The sequence below is a fragment of the Pseudophryne corroboree genome, chromosome 5, assembly GCF_028390025.1.
Source record: "Pseudophryne corroboree isolate aPseCor3 chromosome 5, aPseCor3.hap2, whole genome shotgun sequence".
NCBI lineage: Eukaryota > Metazoa > Chordata > Amphibia > Anura > Myobatrachidae > Pseudophryne > Pseudophryne corroboree.
In genome coordinates this window covers 610,182,904-610,198,835 of record NC_086448.1, presented here as the reverse complement: position 1 = coordinate 610,198,835, position 15,932 = coordinate 610,182,904, and the positions used below count along the sequence as shown (strand labels likewise).

At 42.7% G+C, this 15,932-nt stretch overlaps 1 protein-coding gene across 1 annotated transcript in view; it reads right to left on the bottom strand.

Moving 5' to 3' along the window:
- Positions 1-15,932, bottom strand: part of LOC134928127 (acetyl-coenzyme A synthetase, cytoplasmic-like) — a 159,566-nt gene that overhangs the window by 117,844 nt on the left and 25,790 nt on the right. The window contains exons 4-8 of the mRNA XM_063923485.1: positions 13,315-13,418; positions 11,578-11,650; positions 11,019-11,094; positions 9,416-9,494; positions 7,251-7,388 (exon numbers count right to left, since the gene is read on the bottom strand). Coding sequence (XP_063779555.1) covers positions 7,251-7,388; positions 9,416-9,494; positions 11,019-11,094; positions 11,578-11,650; positions 13,315-13,418 — 470 coding nt within the window. The remainder of the gene's footprint in view (positions 1-7,250; positions 7,389-9,415; positions 9,495-11,018; positions 11,095-11,577; positions 11,651-13,314; positions 13,419-15,932) is intronic.

The window sequence follows — 15,932 nt, the reverse complement described above, 5'->3', positions numbered from 1 at the left end:
TGCCTGTGGCTACTCGTGACTTGGAGGATTCCAAGTTACTAGATGTAGTCAGGGCTGTGAAGATTTTTGTAGCCAGAACGGCTGGAGTCAGGAAAACTGACTCGCTGTTTATCCTGTATGCATCCAACAAGCTGGGTGCTCCTGCTTCAAAGCAAACTATTGCTCGCTGGATCTGTAGCACGATTCAGCAGGCTCATTCTGCGGCTGGATTGCTGCATCCAAAATCTGTTAAAGCCCATTCCACAAGGAAGGTGGGCTCTTCTTGGGCGGCTGCCGAGCAGCTACTTGGTCGGGTTCAAACACGTTTGCAAAATTCTACAAGTTTGACACCCTGGCTGAGGAGGACCTTGTGTTTGCTCATTCGGTGCTGCAGAGTCATCCGCACTCTCCCGCCCGTTTGGGAGCTTTGGTATAATCCCCATGGTCCTTACGGAGTCCCCAGCATCCACTAGGACGTTAGAGAAAATAAGATTTTACTTACCGGTAAATCTATTTCTCGTAGTCCGTAGTGGATGCTGGGCGCCCGTCCCAAGTGCGGACTTCTTCTGCAATACTTGAATATAGTTATTGCTTAACTAAGGGTTATGCTATGTTTGCGTCAGGTTGTCTGATGCTCTGTTGTTGTTCATACTGTTAACTGGGTAAGTTATCACAAGTTATACGGTGTGATTGGTGTGGCTGGTATGAGTCCTACCCTGGATTCCAAAATCCTTTCCTTGTACTGTCAGCTCTTCCGGGCACAGTTTCCTTGGGATGCGGTCAAGATGCCGCCGGCCGGAATCCCGGCGGTCGAAATACCGACGCCGGAATTCCGACCGCCACAATCCCGACCGCCACAATCCCGACATATTCTCCCTCCGTGGGTGTCCACGACACCCATAGAGGGAGAATATAATAGTGTGCCGAGCGTAGCGAGGCACCGTGCCCGCAGCGTGGCGAGCGAAGCGACCCCGCAAGGGGCTGCGTTCCGCTCGCCACCCCTGTCTGGTTTGTGTGGTCGGGATTCCGGCGTCGGTATTTCGACCGCCGGGATTCCGTCCGGCGGCATTTAGTACTGATCCCGTTTCCTTAACTGAGGTCTGGAGGAGGGACATAGAGGGAGGAGCCAGTGCACACCAGTAGTCCTAATTCTTTCTTAGAGTGCCCTGTCTCCTGCGGAGCCTGTCTATTCCCCATGGTCCTTACGGAGCCCCCAGCATCCACTACGGACTACGAGAAATAGATTTACCGGTAAGCAAAATCTTATTTTTTGCAGCAATCAGGAGGTGCTGGCTCTGCTTTCTTTCATGAATACAACCATTTGTGCCTTGCATTCCTCCCTATGAACTTTTAATGTGTGCGGCTGGTTCCTTTAGTATATATATATATATAGAAATGGATTCTCGTGGGAGCCAATATGCCTTTTGTATGACAATAATTAAAAGTTTTTATTGTACAGAAACAAACGATATTTATCCTAAGCGTTCGTTATTGACACAACCTTCTAAAAATTCATATAAAACAATATTACAATCTTATACATAAATTACAGTTGGATGTGAGGATTTTACAGCCAGGTGATCACAGTCAGAACTCGAAATGGATGTATCTCCAACCAGATGTTTGTGATAAGGACTTTGTTAACCAGACGTTGCAAAACCCAACGCGTTTCGTCCGTTAGGACTTCATCAGGGGTTTGGAATCAGTTCTTATAGTAGGAGTGATTACCATTGATTAGAAAGGTTTAGAATATCCAATGATTACATCCAATCACATATTCAATTCGATAAATATAATATCTATTTTCAATCAAGAATGGTGGAACCTTATAGTCTACCTCTGTTTATACATGTCACCAAACAGAGAACTTAGGAAAATTTCAAATCCTGAACGAAACTATTCCTTTTTTCAGGAACAAGTGCAACCTCACTGAATCCCAACTACACTATATATATAGTGTTATCCGGCAGTCACCCAAACACGAACGCTTTGCCATGGTGCCACTCCAGAGCATGTATGTATCACCGTAGAGATGTAAGGCACTCCAGGAGGGAGGGATGTGCTGCTGTCAGTGAGGCAGGGATGTGCTGCTGTCAGTGAGGCAGGGATGTGCAATTGTCAGTGAGGGAGGGATGCGCTGCTGTTAGTGAGGGAGGGATGTGTAGCTGTCAGTGAGGCAGGGATGTGCTGCTGTCAGTGAGGCAGGGATGCGCTGCTGTCAGTGAGGCAGGGATGCGCTGCTGTCAGTGAGGCAGGGATGCGCTGCTGTCAGTGAGGCAGGGATGCGCTGCTGTCAGTGAGGCAGGGATGTGCTGCTGTCAGTGAGGCAGGGATGTGCTGCTGTCAGTGAGGCAGGGATGCGCTGCTGTCAGTGAGGCAGGGATGCGCTGCTGTCAGTGAGGCAGGGATGCGCTGCTGTCAGTGAGGGAGGGATGCGCTGCTGTCAGTGAGGGAGGGATGTGCTGCTATCAGTGAGAGAGGGATGTGCTGCTGTCAGGGAGGGAGGGATGTGCTGCTGTCAGTGAGACACTGATGTGCTGCTGTCAGTGAGGCAGGGATGTGCTGCTGTCAGCGAGGGACGGATGCGCTGCTGTCAGCGAGGCAGGGATGCGCTGCTGTCAGTGAGGCAGGGATGCGTTGCTGTCAGTGAGACAGGGATGTGCTGCTGTCAGTGAGGCAGGGATGCGCTGCTGTCAGTGAGGGAGGGATGTGCTGCTGTCAGTGAGGGAGGGATGTGCTGCTATCAGTGAGAGAGGGATGTGTTGCTGTCAGGGAGGGAGGGATGTGCTGCTGTCAGTGAGACACTGATGTGCTGCTGTCAGTGAGGCAGGGATGTGCTGCTGTCAGCGAGGGACGGATGCGCTGCTGTCAGCGAGGCAGGGATGCGCTGCTGTCAGTGAGGCAGGGATGTGCTGCTGTCAGTGAGAGAGGGATGTGCTGCTGTCAGTGAGGGAGGGATGTGCTGCTGTCAGTGAGAGAGGGATGTGCTGCTGTCAGTGAGACAGGGGTGTGCTGCTATCAGTGAGACAGGGATGTGCTGCTGTCAGTGAGGGAGGGATGTGCTGCTGTCAGTGAAGCAAGGATGTGCTGCTGTCAGTGAGGCGGGGATGTGCTGCTGTCAGTGAGACAGGGATGTACTGCTTTCTGTCAGTAGTGTCTCTGTGGGTGATGCTGATGTTGGTTAAAGATGGTCATCTGACAGTTGGAAGTAGATTAGGCGTGCAGTTACAATGGGAAGTATGTTGCAGTTGGAAATAATGCACGGTCATGTGATGTAATATGTCCAATCATGTTACAGAGTATTCTGTCACTGTACCATGCCATTTTCTAAATATATTTATCATAAATGATGCAACTGGCAAACTCCAAATGCAGTGAATGTAGCAACCCCACATCCACACAATCATGTTCCCACCCCCATCCTGAAGGGTGCAAGTTTTCATTGAAGCGGCATGTAAACGCCGGCAACAGCACCCACAAATTCATTGCAGGGAATAGGACTCCCCCCATGGAGTTAGACATAAACTGTGCTGTGAATGCACAGTGTTACTGGCACTCAAACACGTCATTTAATTCAAAGATTATGGGGGAGATGTACTTCTAAGCAGTGAAAAGAATGGAGAACTGAGCCAGTGGAGAGGTTGCCTATGCAAACCAATCAGCCTTGAAGTAACATTTAGAATTTGCATACTATAAAATTATAACAACTGATTGATTGGTTGCCATGGGCAACTCACTGGCTCACTTCTCCACTCTTTTCACTGCTTAGTACATCTCTTGTGTTACATCTGTACTGTAGATTATGGAACCAGGACATCCCTTAGAATATGAAAATACTTTGTATTAAATCAGTGTCATATAGCATTGTGGAAAAAGCAACGCTAACACACACATTAGTATGATTGCAAAAACATACCCTCCAACTGTACCTTTTTTTCCATGGTCTGTACTTGCCAAAAAGGGCTTTGTACCGATTTTTGACTCTCCAAATTAACATTGAAAGTATAGGGAAGGGGGCATGGCAACGCCCCTTTTACCCGTGGCCACGACTCCTTTCCTAATTTGTACCAGTATTCATGTGTAAAATGTTGGAGGGTATGCAAAAAGAGAGATGGGGGTATATTTACTAAGGTGTGAGTTTTTTTAGAAGTGGAGCTGCTGCCCATAGCAACCAATCAGATTCCACTTAACATTTATCTAGCAGCTTCTAGAAGATAATAGCTGATTGGTTGCTATGGGCAACAACTCCACTTCTAAAAAAAACTCACACCTTAGTAAATATACCCCCATAGAAATAGGAGTATGGGTCGTTGGGTCGACACAACTTAGGTCAACAGTCATTAGGTCAACCACTATTGGTCAACATGCATTAGGTCGACATGGTCATTAGGTATGACCATGTACTAGGTCGACAGGTCAAAAGGTCGACATGATTTTATTTTTAATTTTTTTAGTGTTGTTTTCTTCGTAAAGTGACGGAGAACCCAAATTAGTGCACCGTGTCCCCGTGCCTCGCTCTGCTACCGCTGCGCTCGTCACAGGTTACCGTTCTCAATTGTAGTCCATTTGGATCGTAAAGTATGGAAAAGTTCAAAAATTTTAAAAAAATGTGAAGAACTCATGTCGACCTTTTGACCGTATCCCAGAAATAGTAAGATGGTGTCAGTGGTCATATTCTGTCAACTCGGCATATCATCTTGCAATAGTTGTAATGACCTTTTATACATTAATAGACACATACACACAGTACCACAAATCCTAATCCGACCCACTAGAAGAATGTGAACCAATCTCCAAAGTAGAAATCCTTTGTGGAGTGGAAATATTCTTCTTCTGCACAGCAAGGTAGACCTCTAAATATGCCCCTCTTAACACATTATCTCAATGTAATAATTTCCAAACATAAACCAAAATCTCATTTTTGCAATACGAAAAGAACCAGTGTGCCTACTCAATACTTTGCAAGGAAACTACCTCACTCTGCCTCGACTCCTCTTATCAGCTTGTGAAATGTCTATTCCCCTGCAAACAACGCATTCTTACTCCATGTAGTTTAGTGGAAGTCCAGGAGCACAAATCAAGGAGCGCAATGTCTCTAAAGAGGATACTGCACCATACCCTAGCCACTGTGCGTGTCATAAACAAGGTCCAGAAAGGGAAAAGGCATCCCTCTACTCAAGTGTAACAGCACTGAAACAGGCATTATATGTACTTAGGTGCACCAACGCTGTAACAACACAGATTTCTGTACTCGGGTGCATCAGTGCTGATACAATGAGCATTCCTATACTCAGGTGCACCAGTACACCTGCTAATACAACGGGCATTCCTATACTCAAGTGCACCAACACTGAAACAGGCATTTCCTGTACTCAAGTGCACCAGCACTGGAACAACAGGCATTCCTGTACTCATGTTCACTTACACTGAGGTGACAGGCATTCCTGTACTCATGCTCACTTACACTGAGCTGACAGGCATTCCTATACTCATATTCACTTTCACTGAGGTGACAGGCATTCCTGTACTCGGGTACACCAGCACTGAGACAGCAGGCACTCCATGTACTCAGGTGCACTGGCACTGAAAGGTATTTCCTGTCTTTGATACTTTAAAAAAATATATATATGTTGCAACTAGTAACACATAAACAAGTCTTTGTCTTAAATTTTATGACAAACATTATAAAACTGCTTTCGCAGAAACTGTGTGTATGAAAATAGAATTGTCGCACTGACCAGGATAGACTGTTTAGACAAGGAGTGGCACTGCTTGTACATGTCACAAAACAAAGAATGTGTTTATAAATATAACCACATGTGATGTGGAAGAACTGACGTGACATTTCTTGCAAATATTCTTGTGTGAGTTTCCCTGACACTTTGACCAGTTTGTTTTAAAGAAAGTTAGATTATTTGCCTTAACAAAGAGTTTCTAGTTGAATAGAGTTCTAGAGATTGGTACATTGGTATGTACATTTGTTGAAACGTTTTAGAAATAACAAGGGGATGATTTTCTAAATTAGACAGTTACAGTGTTTTATAGAGGAAGAATACGTATTAGTATTATACTTCTGGGCTCATGTTACATCAGTCTGACAATAACACAACAGAGATTCCTGAGCAAATGTATGAAGGCAACAACAACATACAACGTACGCACCTTACAGAAACCATTCTCAGTCAAGAATAATGACAGTCTTCACTTCTAAGGGGCAGCAACAATATCACATTGTTGAACAAAAAGGTTATTTTACTGACTGCATTGTCCCGAGGTTAGGCAAATTTTGGCAAATATGCGAAATGTCTGCATTCTGACTCGCACACAGGACATATGCAGCCACAATCTCTACATGCTTAGTAGTGAACACACGCATCTTTGCCTAGCTCCGGGCATTCCAGATGAATCTCAATGGCTTCTCTGATACGTGAAATGGGTGTTTCTGGGTGTCAACTAGGCTGCAACTGGGCAGACACATAGAAGAGTACAGTCTCGTAGAAGTGTCATGCTAGTGTCGTGTGTAGCCAAAGTTATATCCTATTGATCCATATGCCGATGGGACGCCTTTTACAGATGGATCTCTTGCAGCCAGTCACGAGGTAGATATAAGTGCCAAAACGAATGATGATAGCCTGCGTCTTCAGATAGAAACAGTGGGTGCTGTGATGCAAACACGTGAAGATGTGTGTATAATGGCATTAGCGTTCTGCTAGCAAAATATCCACACTCCAAGTGCAGCTGCTCCAGGAGCTGTGTGCCACTCAGAGCCTAGAACGTTAGCAGGTGTTGGGAGAAAAGACATGTATATCCTTGAATGGAATGGTGGTGCATAAATCATCAGAAGTGTATGGATTACGTACATCTTACTTATCTACCCTGCTACATACAGTATTTAATATATTCTTCTGAAAGGCAGACAATGCACCAAAGTCCGAAGTATGTATTACTTCTGCACTGGCACTGCGGAATTTACAAAGTATGCTGCAACCAGCCCTTTATAAAGCTAAACATTTTGCAATAAATATTTCACACGTTGGTATTTTTATTAGATCATCCTATTGCAGACCCTCCAACATGACCCGCCCCACTAGGTACAAAATGCTCTGTTTCTGGACTTCCCTCTTAATTTATGATTTCCATCATCTGTGTTAAACTAATTAAATGATAAGAAAGCTGTTTCTTCACAGGTGATGGCAATAAGAGGGAAGTCCAGAAACAGAGCATTTTGTACCTAGTGGGGCGGGTCATGTTGGAGGGTATGCTACTGTTACCTTTGGCTTTCCAGTGGAGCCACTTGTATAGAGGATGAATAGAGGATCCTCTGAATCCAGCCACTCCGGCTCACACTCCTCATTTGCCTCTGCCATCAGCTCATCCAGCCACCTGTCACTCTCTGGGTTCCAAGCAGTCTGCGGAAAGAGCAAAAACTTTCATCAATAAACAATGCTATCACTGAATTGCTGCATGGCGTACTGCACAATGGTGCTCAAAAAGTGAGTTCATAATAACGTTTTAGTAAATATGCACAAACTTCTGATTCACTCTGATGAGCCGACGCTGTGGCTCACAATCTCTGCGGGTTTCGACCACTACTAGGCGAACGGGACCCAGCACCATCCTGGCCAAACAGAATTATGGTCTCGGCTATGGGCGTTGCCACGCTTGCGCTGCATCATGGTCCTGGCTGTTCCTAAGCAGTTGGGACGCTCTGTTACTGGCAGCTGCAGTATGTTAAGGTCCCGGCTGTTAATAAGCAGCCAGAACGCTCTGTATTAGACGTGCAGCCACTCAGCTGCACTGTATTATGATTTTTAGAGGGCTTGCCTCAGTGAGGACTGTGATAGCTCCCTGTTCCTGGTAAAAGGCAGGGAGGCTTACATTATAACTTCTGATTTTCAGAGGCTACCTGCCCTGCTGCACTTTCTAGGGGATTTATTTGCCAAGCATTTTGCCTGGTTCCCGTCCTGCCTAGTCCTGCTGTGTTTCTATCACCTATCAAGCTCTGTCTGGTCCTGACTAGGATACCATACCTCCCAACATGACCCCCTCCAGGAGGGACAAAATGCTCGGTTCCTGGACTTCTCTCTTAATGTAGGATTGCCCTCACCTGTGTTGAACTAGTTACTTGATAAGAAAGGTGTTTCAGCACAGGTGATGGCAATCATAAATTAAGAGTGAAGTCCAGGAGCAGAGCATTCTGTCCCTCCTGGAGAGGGTCATGTTGGGAGGTATGGGATACCCGTCATAATTGCTACCTCAACCCCAGACCCTCTATTCTGCCTGCCTTTTGTATTGTCAGCATCCATTCACCACTTTAGCTCTCTCTTGGCTCTTATAGTCCCACATTACTCCTTGTACCAGCATTAAATGCTAGCGGCATTCTAGTACCAGGTGAACTTACTTCACCTGAGAATGGCGGCTGTTTGAGGTGAGGTCCATCTAGTCACTGCAGGAGTAGCGTGGTGCTAGACAAGCATAACACTGATATATTGGTGAACATTTCTCCTTAACAACAATGAATAATACTTATTAATAGTTGGACACAAAATGATTTATTTATTGTTTTTTTATATTGCATACATATTCTGCAGCACTTTACAAAGAATGTTTGGCTATTCACATCAGTCTTTGTCCCACTGTACAATCTACATTTCCTACTACATGTACACAGGCACATACACACTAGAGTATTTTTTCTAAGTCAATTAACCCTACTATTATTTATTTGTGGGAGTTAACTGGAGAACCTAGAGAAAACCTGGCAATTAACAGGAGAGTACACAAACTCCACACAGTTAGAGAATGGGGGGAATCGAACCCAAGACTTCAGTGCTGTGAGACAGTAATGCTAACCATTACATCATCCGTGTTGCCAATGTCATTATAAAAAAAACATTATTACAGGTTGAGTCTCCCTTATCCAAAATGCTTGGGACCAGAGGTATTTTGGATATGGGATTTTTCCGTATTTTGGAATAATTGCATACCATAATGAGATATCATGGCGATGGGACCTAAATCTAAGCACAGAATGCATTTATGTTACATATACACCTTATACACACAGCCTGATAGTAATTTTATCCAATATTTTTTATAACTTTGTGCATTAAACAGAGTGTGTGTGCATTCACACAATTCATTTATGTTCCATATACACCTTATACACACAGCCTGAAGGTCATTTAATACAATATTTTTAATAACTTTGTGTATTAAACAAAGTTTGTGTACATTGAGTCATCAAAATACAAAGGTTTCACTATCTCACTCTCACTCAAAAAAGTCCGTATTTCGGAATATTCCGTATTTCGGAATATTTGGATATGGGATACTCAACCTGTACTTTAATTCCATAACCATACTATTGTTGGTCTGAAAGGTTATAAATGTAATAACATCTCAGTCATAAACCATAAGTTATTTGCGGAGTTACCTGGAGCTTTGATATGTTTTGGTTGTTCAACTTTCCACCAAGGTGTTTAACCACAATGCAGTTCCTCACAACTTGTGCCCTTTTTCACAGAAAGAAAATATACAATTTGTGTCATACAGTATACACAACCACATAATACATAATAATCTAGTTGATCCAATGTACCTCATGTGTACAAAAATACCACTTTTACAATTAATTTCATCTTAAAGACATCCGTTCTAAGAATGCAATTATGGGGACCGTTATGTCGTAAAATGCATCAGACTTTGGCGGGAATTCAATTGACAATGAAAAGTTTTCACGGGGTGAGGAAAGGAGGTAGCCTCTGGTTCTAAGTGCTGTGGCTATTTAATTGCACTCCCTTTTTCACCCAACAGCCTTAACACCTGATAAATTAGCGTGTTAACAGGCTTTAACACAGGTTAAAAGGTGTTAACACACAGAATCCATGAAAAGTTCACACATCTGCGTGAACTAGCTAGATTTTTTTTTAGAGTCGCTGATGCTGGTAAAACCCTCCCTGAACACCCCCCCCCCCTCCCCCCAAAACTGGCTTCGTGGCTAATTGACTTGCCCCGGGGGATCAATAAGCCTGCAGTTATATACTGTACAACTGCTGCTTATAACATACCTCCCTCTATCTTTATAATGGATTCATAAGCAATACCTAGGATTACAAGGCCATCTCTAATTCCACTGCTCCCTACATTTCCAACCTCCTCTCCTTTCATACTCCTTCCCGCCCACTACGGTCGGCCGATGACCGCCGCCTCTCCTCTGCCTTGGTCACTGCTTCCCATGCACGAGTTCAAGATTTTGCCCGTGCTGCACCCCTTCAGTGGAACGCGCTTCCCTGCTCCATTAGACTCTCCCCGACCTTGCAAAGCTTCAAACGGGCACTGAAAACCCACCTATTTATCAACGCGTACCCCTCCGATGCATAACCTAGTCCTTCGGCTGCTCCTCCATCCCCCTGTCCTATGCCTTGAACATCTCTGCTTTGTTTGCATACTGCCATCTGTCTGTCGCTCCTCCCCACTAGATTGTTAGCTCTACAGAGCAGGGCCCTCTTTCCTCTTGTTGTCTAAGCCCTCTTCTCGACACATTTCACTCAGCGACCATCTTTACCTGCTTTTTCTCATACTGGTAAAGGCTCATCTCTATCTATGGCCGCCAGCCCCAAGTAGTACATTGATTACTCCCTTGCTACTTACATCTAAGCTGTATTATGTTTTGAGAATTGTGGTGCTCTTTGTTACCTGCACTCCATTTTTGATATTTATTTACTGTAATGCTAAGTTTTGTCTCCCTGTACTGTCCTTTGTACGGCGCTGTGAAACACTTGTGGCGCCCTATAAATAAAATTTAATAATAATAATATATGTATTTCTTAACTGGATGAGGGTCATACTTTTTATTTGTTCCTAATGTTTCCTCTGGGTCCCAAGTTTAATCTAATATTTAATAAGTAAGCCGCAAAGAGACAAATGGATAAAACTTGAGCCAAGTACATCCATTACAATCCCATTTATTTTCCCTTAAATTGTAAATTCTCTATATACTGTACATAAATATTTCTACACAGATAGACTGATCATACTTCTCATTGCATTTATGGATTGCCTCATCTGCAATATGTTTCAGGTTGATGAGTTTTTCTCCTCTGAATACACCATCTGAAAAAATACATAGTTGTTTACGTCACTAACAAAATGGAGAGAGGGAGTACTGTGTAAAGCTCCCAGCTATCCCCACTCTGCTGAGACGGTCTCATTTGTCAACCTCGAAAAAGGCCGTTTCGCCCAATACTAGGCATTTCAGGATTTATAGGGCTAGGGCAGGCATTCCCAACCTCGGACCTCAAGGCACACTAACAGTCCAGGTTTTAGTGATTTCCATGCTTGAGCACAGGTGACTTAATTAGTACCTCAGTTATTTTGATTTAACCATCTGTGCTGAAGCCTGGATATCACTAAAACCTGCACTATTATGTGCCTTGAGGACAGAGGCTGGGAAACACTGGCAAGGGTGTGAGAGGATCTGGTGAAGGTGAAACAGGGACAGGGTTAATTTTATCCCAACTCTGCGTGACTAAATGATGAGAGGTATTATGTAGCTTTTATGTAGTACAATCAGGAAATATGGAAGTTTACCCGCACCTGCAGTAATAAGGACAGCACACTGGGAGTCAAGGATTCGTTCACACAGTGATTCTGAGGAGAAGCCTGCAAACTAAAATAACAGGAGGAATATAAGCCATTGTTTGACATTACTATATAGATCAGAGCCTGGATATTACTGAGATGATGATTATACATGTGTGAAGATACCGGGCTCCAATCACTCACACAGTGGTAGATGAAAAACCAACAGTAGTTTATTGAACAGAATAGGTTATAAACAGCTCAGCACACTTCTGTAATCCAATTCCACATGACAATTCCCATCACAAACTCCTGACAGAACATTACTTCTTAAAGCTAGTACACACTGGCAGAGATGTGTGCTGAGAGATCCATTACAGACCGCTCAGCACACATCTTTCCCACCGCTCAGCACAGCACGATGTGTGCTGAGCGAGGGGCCGTCGCTCATTTCACCCAGCTGTGTGCTAGATTGTGCCTGCATGCAGGCCAATCTAGCACCAACGATAGCGACGCACGGGGCCACGCATCGCTATCGCTGGGGGGCATACACACGGAGAGATCCATGCTTAACTTCTAAACAATCTAGTCAGATTGCTTAGAATTTAAGCACGGATCTCTCCGTCTGTACCCCCCTTTAGTCTTAGAGCAGAGAATCTCTCTCAGCTCTCTGGGTAGCTCCACTTAAACCCCCAGAAGCTTCATATTGCAGGGGTGTGTGTGACCTCTTTGTCTTAGGATCTTACAGCATTGCAATACAGTACATATTCTAATAAAGGTGATTATATCAGCCAGAGAGTCACCATGTCTGGTCAGCTCACTGTTGGACAATAGGAGGTAAACAAAAAGGGACAATAATACCTTATATGACTCACCCCTTGAGTGTCCACTGTGGTATATGAAAACAATGTGAAACTAGGTCTAACATGAATAGGGTAACAAATAACATAACACAATTTATATTAACAGTATTAAGATTGAATTAAACACAATGGGGGTAATTCTGAGTTGATCGCAGCAGGAACTTTGTTAGCAGTTGGGCAAAACCATGTGCACTGCAGGGGGGGGCAGATATAACATGTGCAGAGAGAGTTAGATTTGGGTGTGGTGTGTTCAATCTGCAATCTAAATTGCAGTGTAAAAATAAAGCAGCCAGTATTTACCCTGCACAGAAACAAAATAACCCACCCAAATCTAACTCTCTCTGCACATGTTATATCTGCCCCCCTGCAGTACACATGGTTTTGCCCAACTGCTAACAAAGTTCCTGCTGCGATCAACTCAGAATTACCCCCAATATTGGATGAGCAGCAATGAACATGTTATGGAGAATGAACAAACAGACAAATTGAATGTATATGGATATGGGTATAAAAAGTACATATTTGACATGGGAAATGAGGCACAGCTATATTAATTGTCACAAACCTCATTTCCTCACAACATGAAATAAAAATAAATGAGAAAGTGGTCAGTAATCATTTGCAGGTGTTGTACTTTCACTGGGCATTAGGGACATTTCCAAGCTGAATCATTATTCTTGGAAGGACACTTCTATAGCTGTCCTCATGCTGACCAGAACATTCTGCCCTGCCATGCCAAACCAGCCAAACAGATGTGACTGGTCTGTGCCAGCACAGGCCGGTGTCACTGCTCTATAAATACAATGGGTTGGGCAGTGACCCAGAGGAATGCCATGTGAAAGGTTTTATGTAACAGCATTGAATGTACTGTAGTGAAAGATACACTTACCACTATTGAATGAACTGCACCAATGCGGGCACATGCCAACATAGAATATACCAGCTCTGGGATCATTGGCAAATAAATGGCTACTCTGTCTCCTTTCTTCACACCTTTAAAAGTAAATAATATTATTAAGTGGGATTCATTTATCTCCAAAAACAATATTTTGGATTAAACAGGTGCACCGAACCAAACTGATATACTGCAGTTACATTACTTTTGCTGTATTTTATAGGCTAAACAATGAATCCTTATAGAGACTCCATCATGAGAATAGAGTCAAGCTGAACAGATAATAACCAGAAAAATGGAACGGCTCCCAAGCGCTGTTTTATATGTATACACGAATCCCTTTCTGTTGGACTTCAAAACTATAAATCCTCAAGAGAAAGAAAAAAATATATTCATGCAGTATCAATATTCATATGAGTGTTTGTTGTTCGCATTGATGATCCTCAACTGACCTTTAGGCAATACCCTATGTTCACATCAAGGCTTCTTTAATATCTCCGAAATTCATGACATCTATAAAATCGCTTCTTAGCTTATTGGTATATGGCTTACCTTCGGTAAATGCCCTATGTGCATCAAAAGGTATCTTTTTAGTACTCCTTCGTCAGGATTGGACTGGACTCTGTCCAGTTCTTATACTTTCACGATTTGTAGAGTACGTCAAAACGATAGTCCATGCAATATTGGGAATAAACCGATTTATTTATATAAAAAATATATATAAAATATATAATCCACCATACCATAAGTCACAGGAACACATTAATTAACCAACCAAAATTATTTTGTTTAAAAACAGCCATATACATATAAACATAACAATAAATTATACTCTTATTAAAAAGAGAAATTCATACACGAGAATCAACCCATCCAAAGTACATAAAATACAGACAAAACTTCATAAAATTACATATTTCATAAATTGGGTATAATCCAAAATGCGTAATGAACCCATGACCACGAGGATAAAGTGAAAGGGCTTTTTCCGTTGTGGTTCATGCATTATGTGTAAAGCATGTAAAAGCACAAATAGTAAGATCACGGAATATAAATCTAATCAAAGTAATAAGATCTACCAAATTACAGATTTTATTACATGTGATACAGCCAATTGTGTATATCTATTAGAATGCTCATGCGGCTCACAATATGTGGGACGGACTACACGTCCACTAAAAATACGGATGGTAGACCATGTGCGGAATGTGAGAAAAGGGCTTGATAGCCATAACGTTTCAGCACATTTCAAACTTAAGCATGAATGTAAAATTAAACACTTGATTAGTTTCTGTGGTATCATGCATATAAAATCAGATTGGCGGAGGAACAATGGAGAAGTAAAACTAGACCAGGCGGACATGAGGAAAATTTATGAGTTCCAAACATTTGTACCCAAGGGTCTTAATGTCGAATTTGAGACCAAATGGTTCTTATAGAGTTTTGTTTGTATGTTAACAATTTATGACACCTCATATTCCCCCTAAATAATGATGACCAATGAGAGTATGTCTATTTATCAATTACACTCATATTTGTATTTCCTCTGAGCAATGATGAATAATGAGAGTTGATTTGCAAATTATAATCATAAATTAAGTGCGTGTTTGATGTACAAGTTTATTATATAAGATTATGATGCTTCTTGTTTTTTCTCTTCTTCTCTCCTGATGTGGATGGACTCAATGATATTAATGGGCCCCATTAATATAGTATGTGCACTATACCCTTGCATCTCACACTTTGGATGTATTTGAGAAGCGAGCGATATGTTCCACAACCTCCAGCATTCACTTCCGAGTTTGCGTTTCAAAGACCGGAAATACGTCACCGCTACTTCCTGTCCGGCCGGAGCTTCTGGCAAATGGAGTCTGCTAACAACGAGGGGAACATGAGAACTGTGTGAGGGGATGACCTCATTCTGGAGGCATTATTGGATATGTGAGGACTTATTTCCAGAAAGATCGAGAGCCCATTGTGACCTACATATCGGGGAAAGCTGTTTTGAGGAAAAAACCGTGTGGTTGCTATGGTAACCGAGAACAACTTAGGACGTCAGATCCCGCAGTGCATTATGGGAATGGTCATGCTGCATTATGGGAGTTTGGTTGGGGAAAATACGTGGCTTTGAATCAGATGGATTAGTTTAGTCAGGATATTGATTGTTTAGGAAGTTTAGGGATTTATGGGTTCATTACGCATTTTGGATTATACCCAATTTATGAAATATGTAATTTTATGAAGTTTTGTCTGTATTTTATGTACTTTGGATGGGTTGATTCTCATGTGTATAAATTTATCTTTTTAATAAGAGTATATTTTATTGTTATGTTTATGTGTATATGGCTGTTTTTAAACAAATTAATTTTGGTTGGTTAATTAAGGACATGTGACCAAGTCAGGGGGGATAAAATGACCGGCAGGGTCCATTACCACCCCACACCTTGAGGAAGAAACATTGGTTCCGAAACGCGTTGGTTGAATTCGGCACTTTCCATAGATCAAACAGCGTCACTCACCGGGAGTAATTGGTAAAGACTTTTATGCCATTTTTTGGCCATAATATTTTCTTCACTGTAGAATACCATCCACTTTTTTTCCCCCTCTTGTTC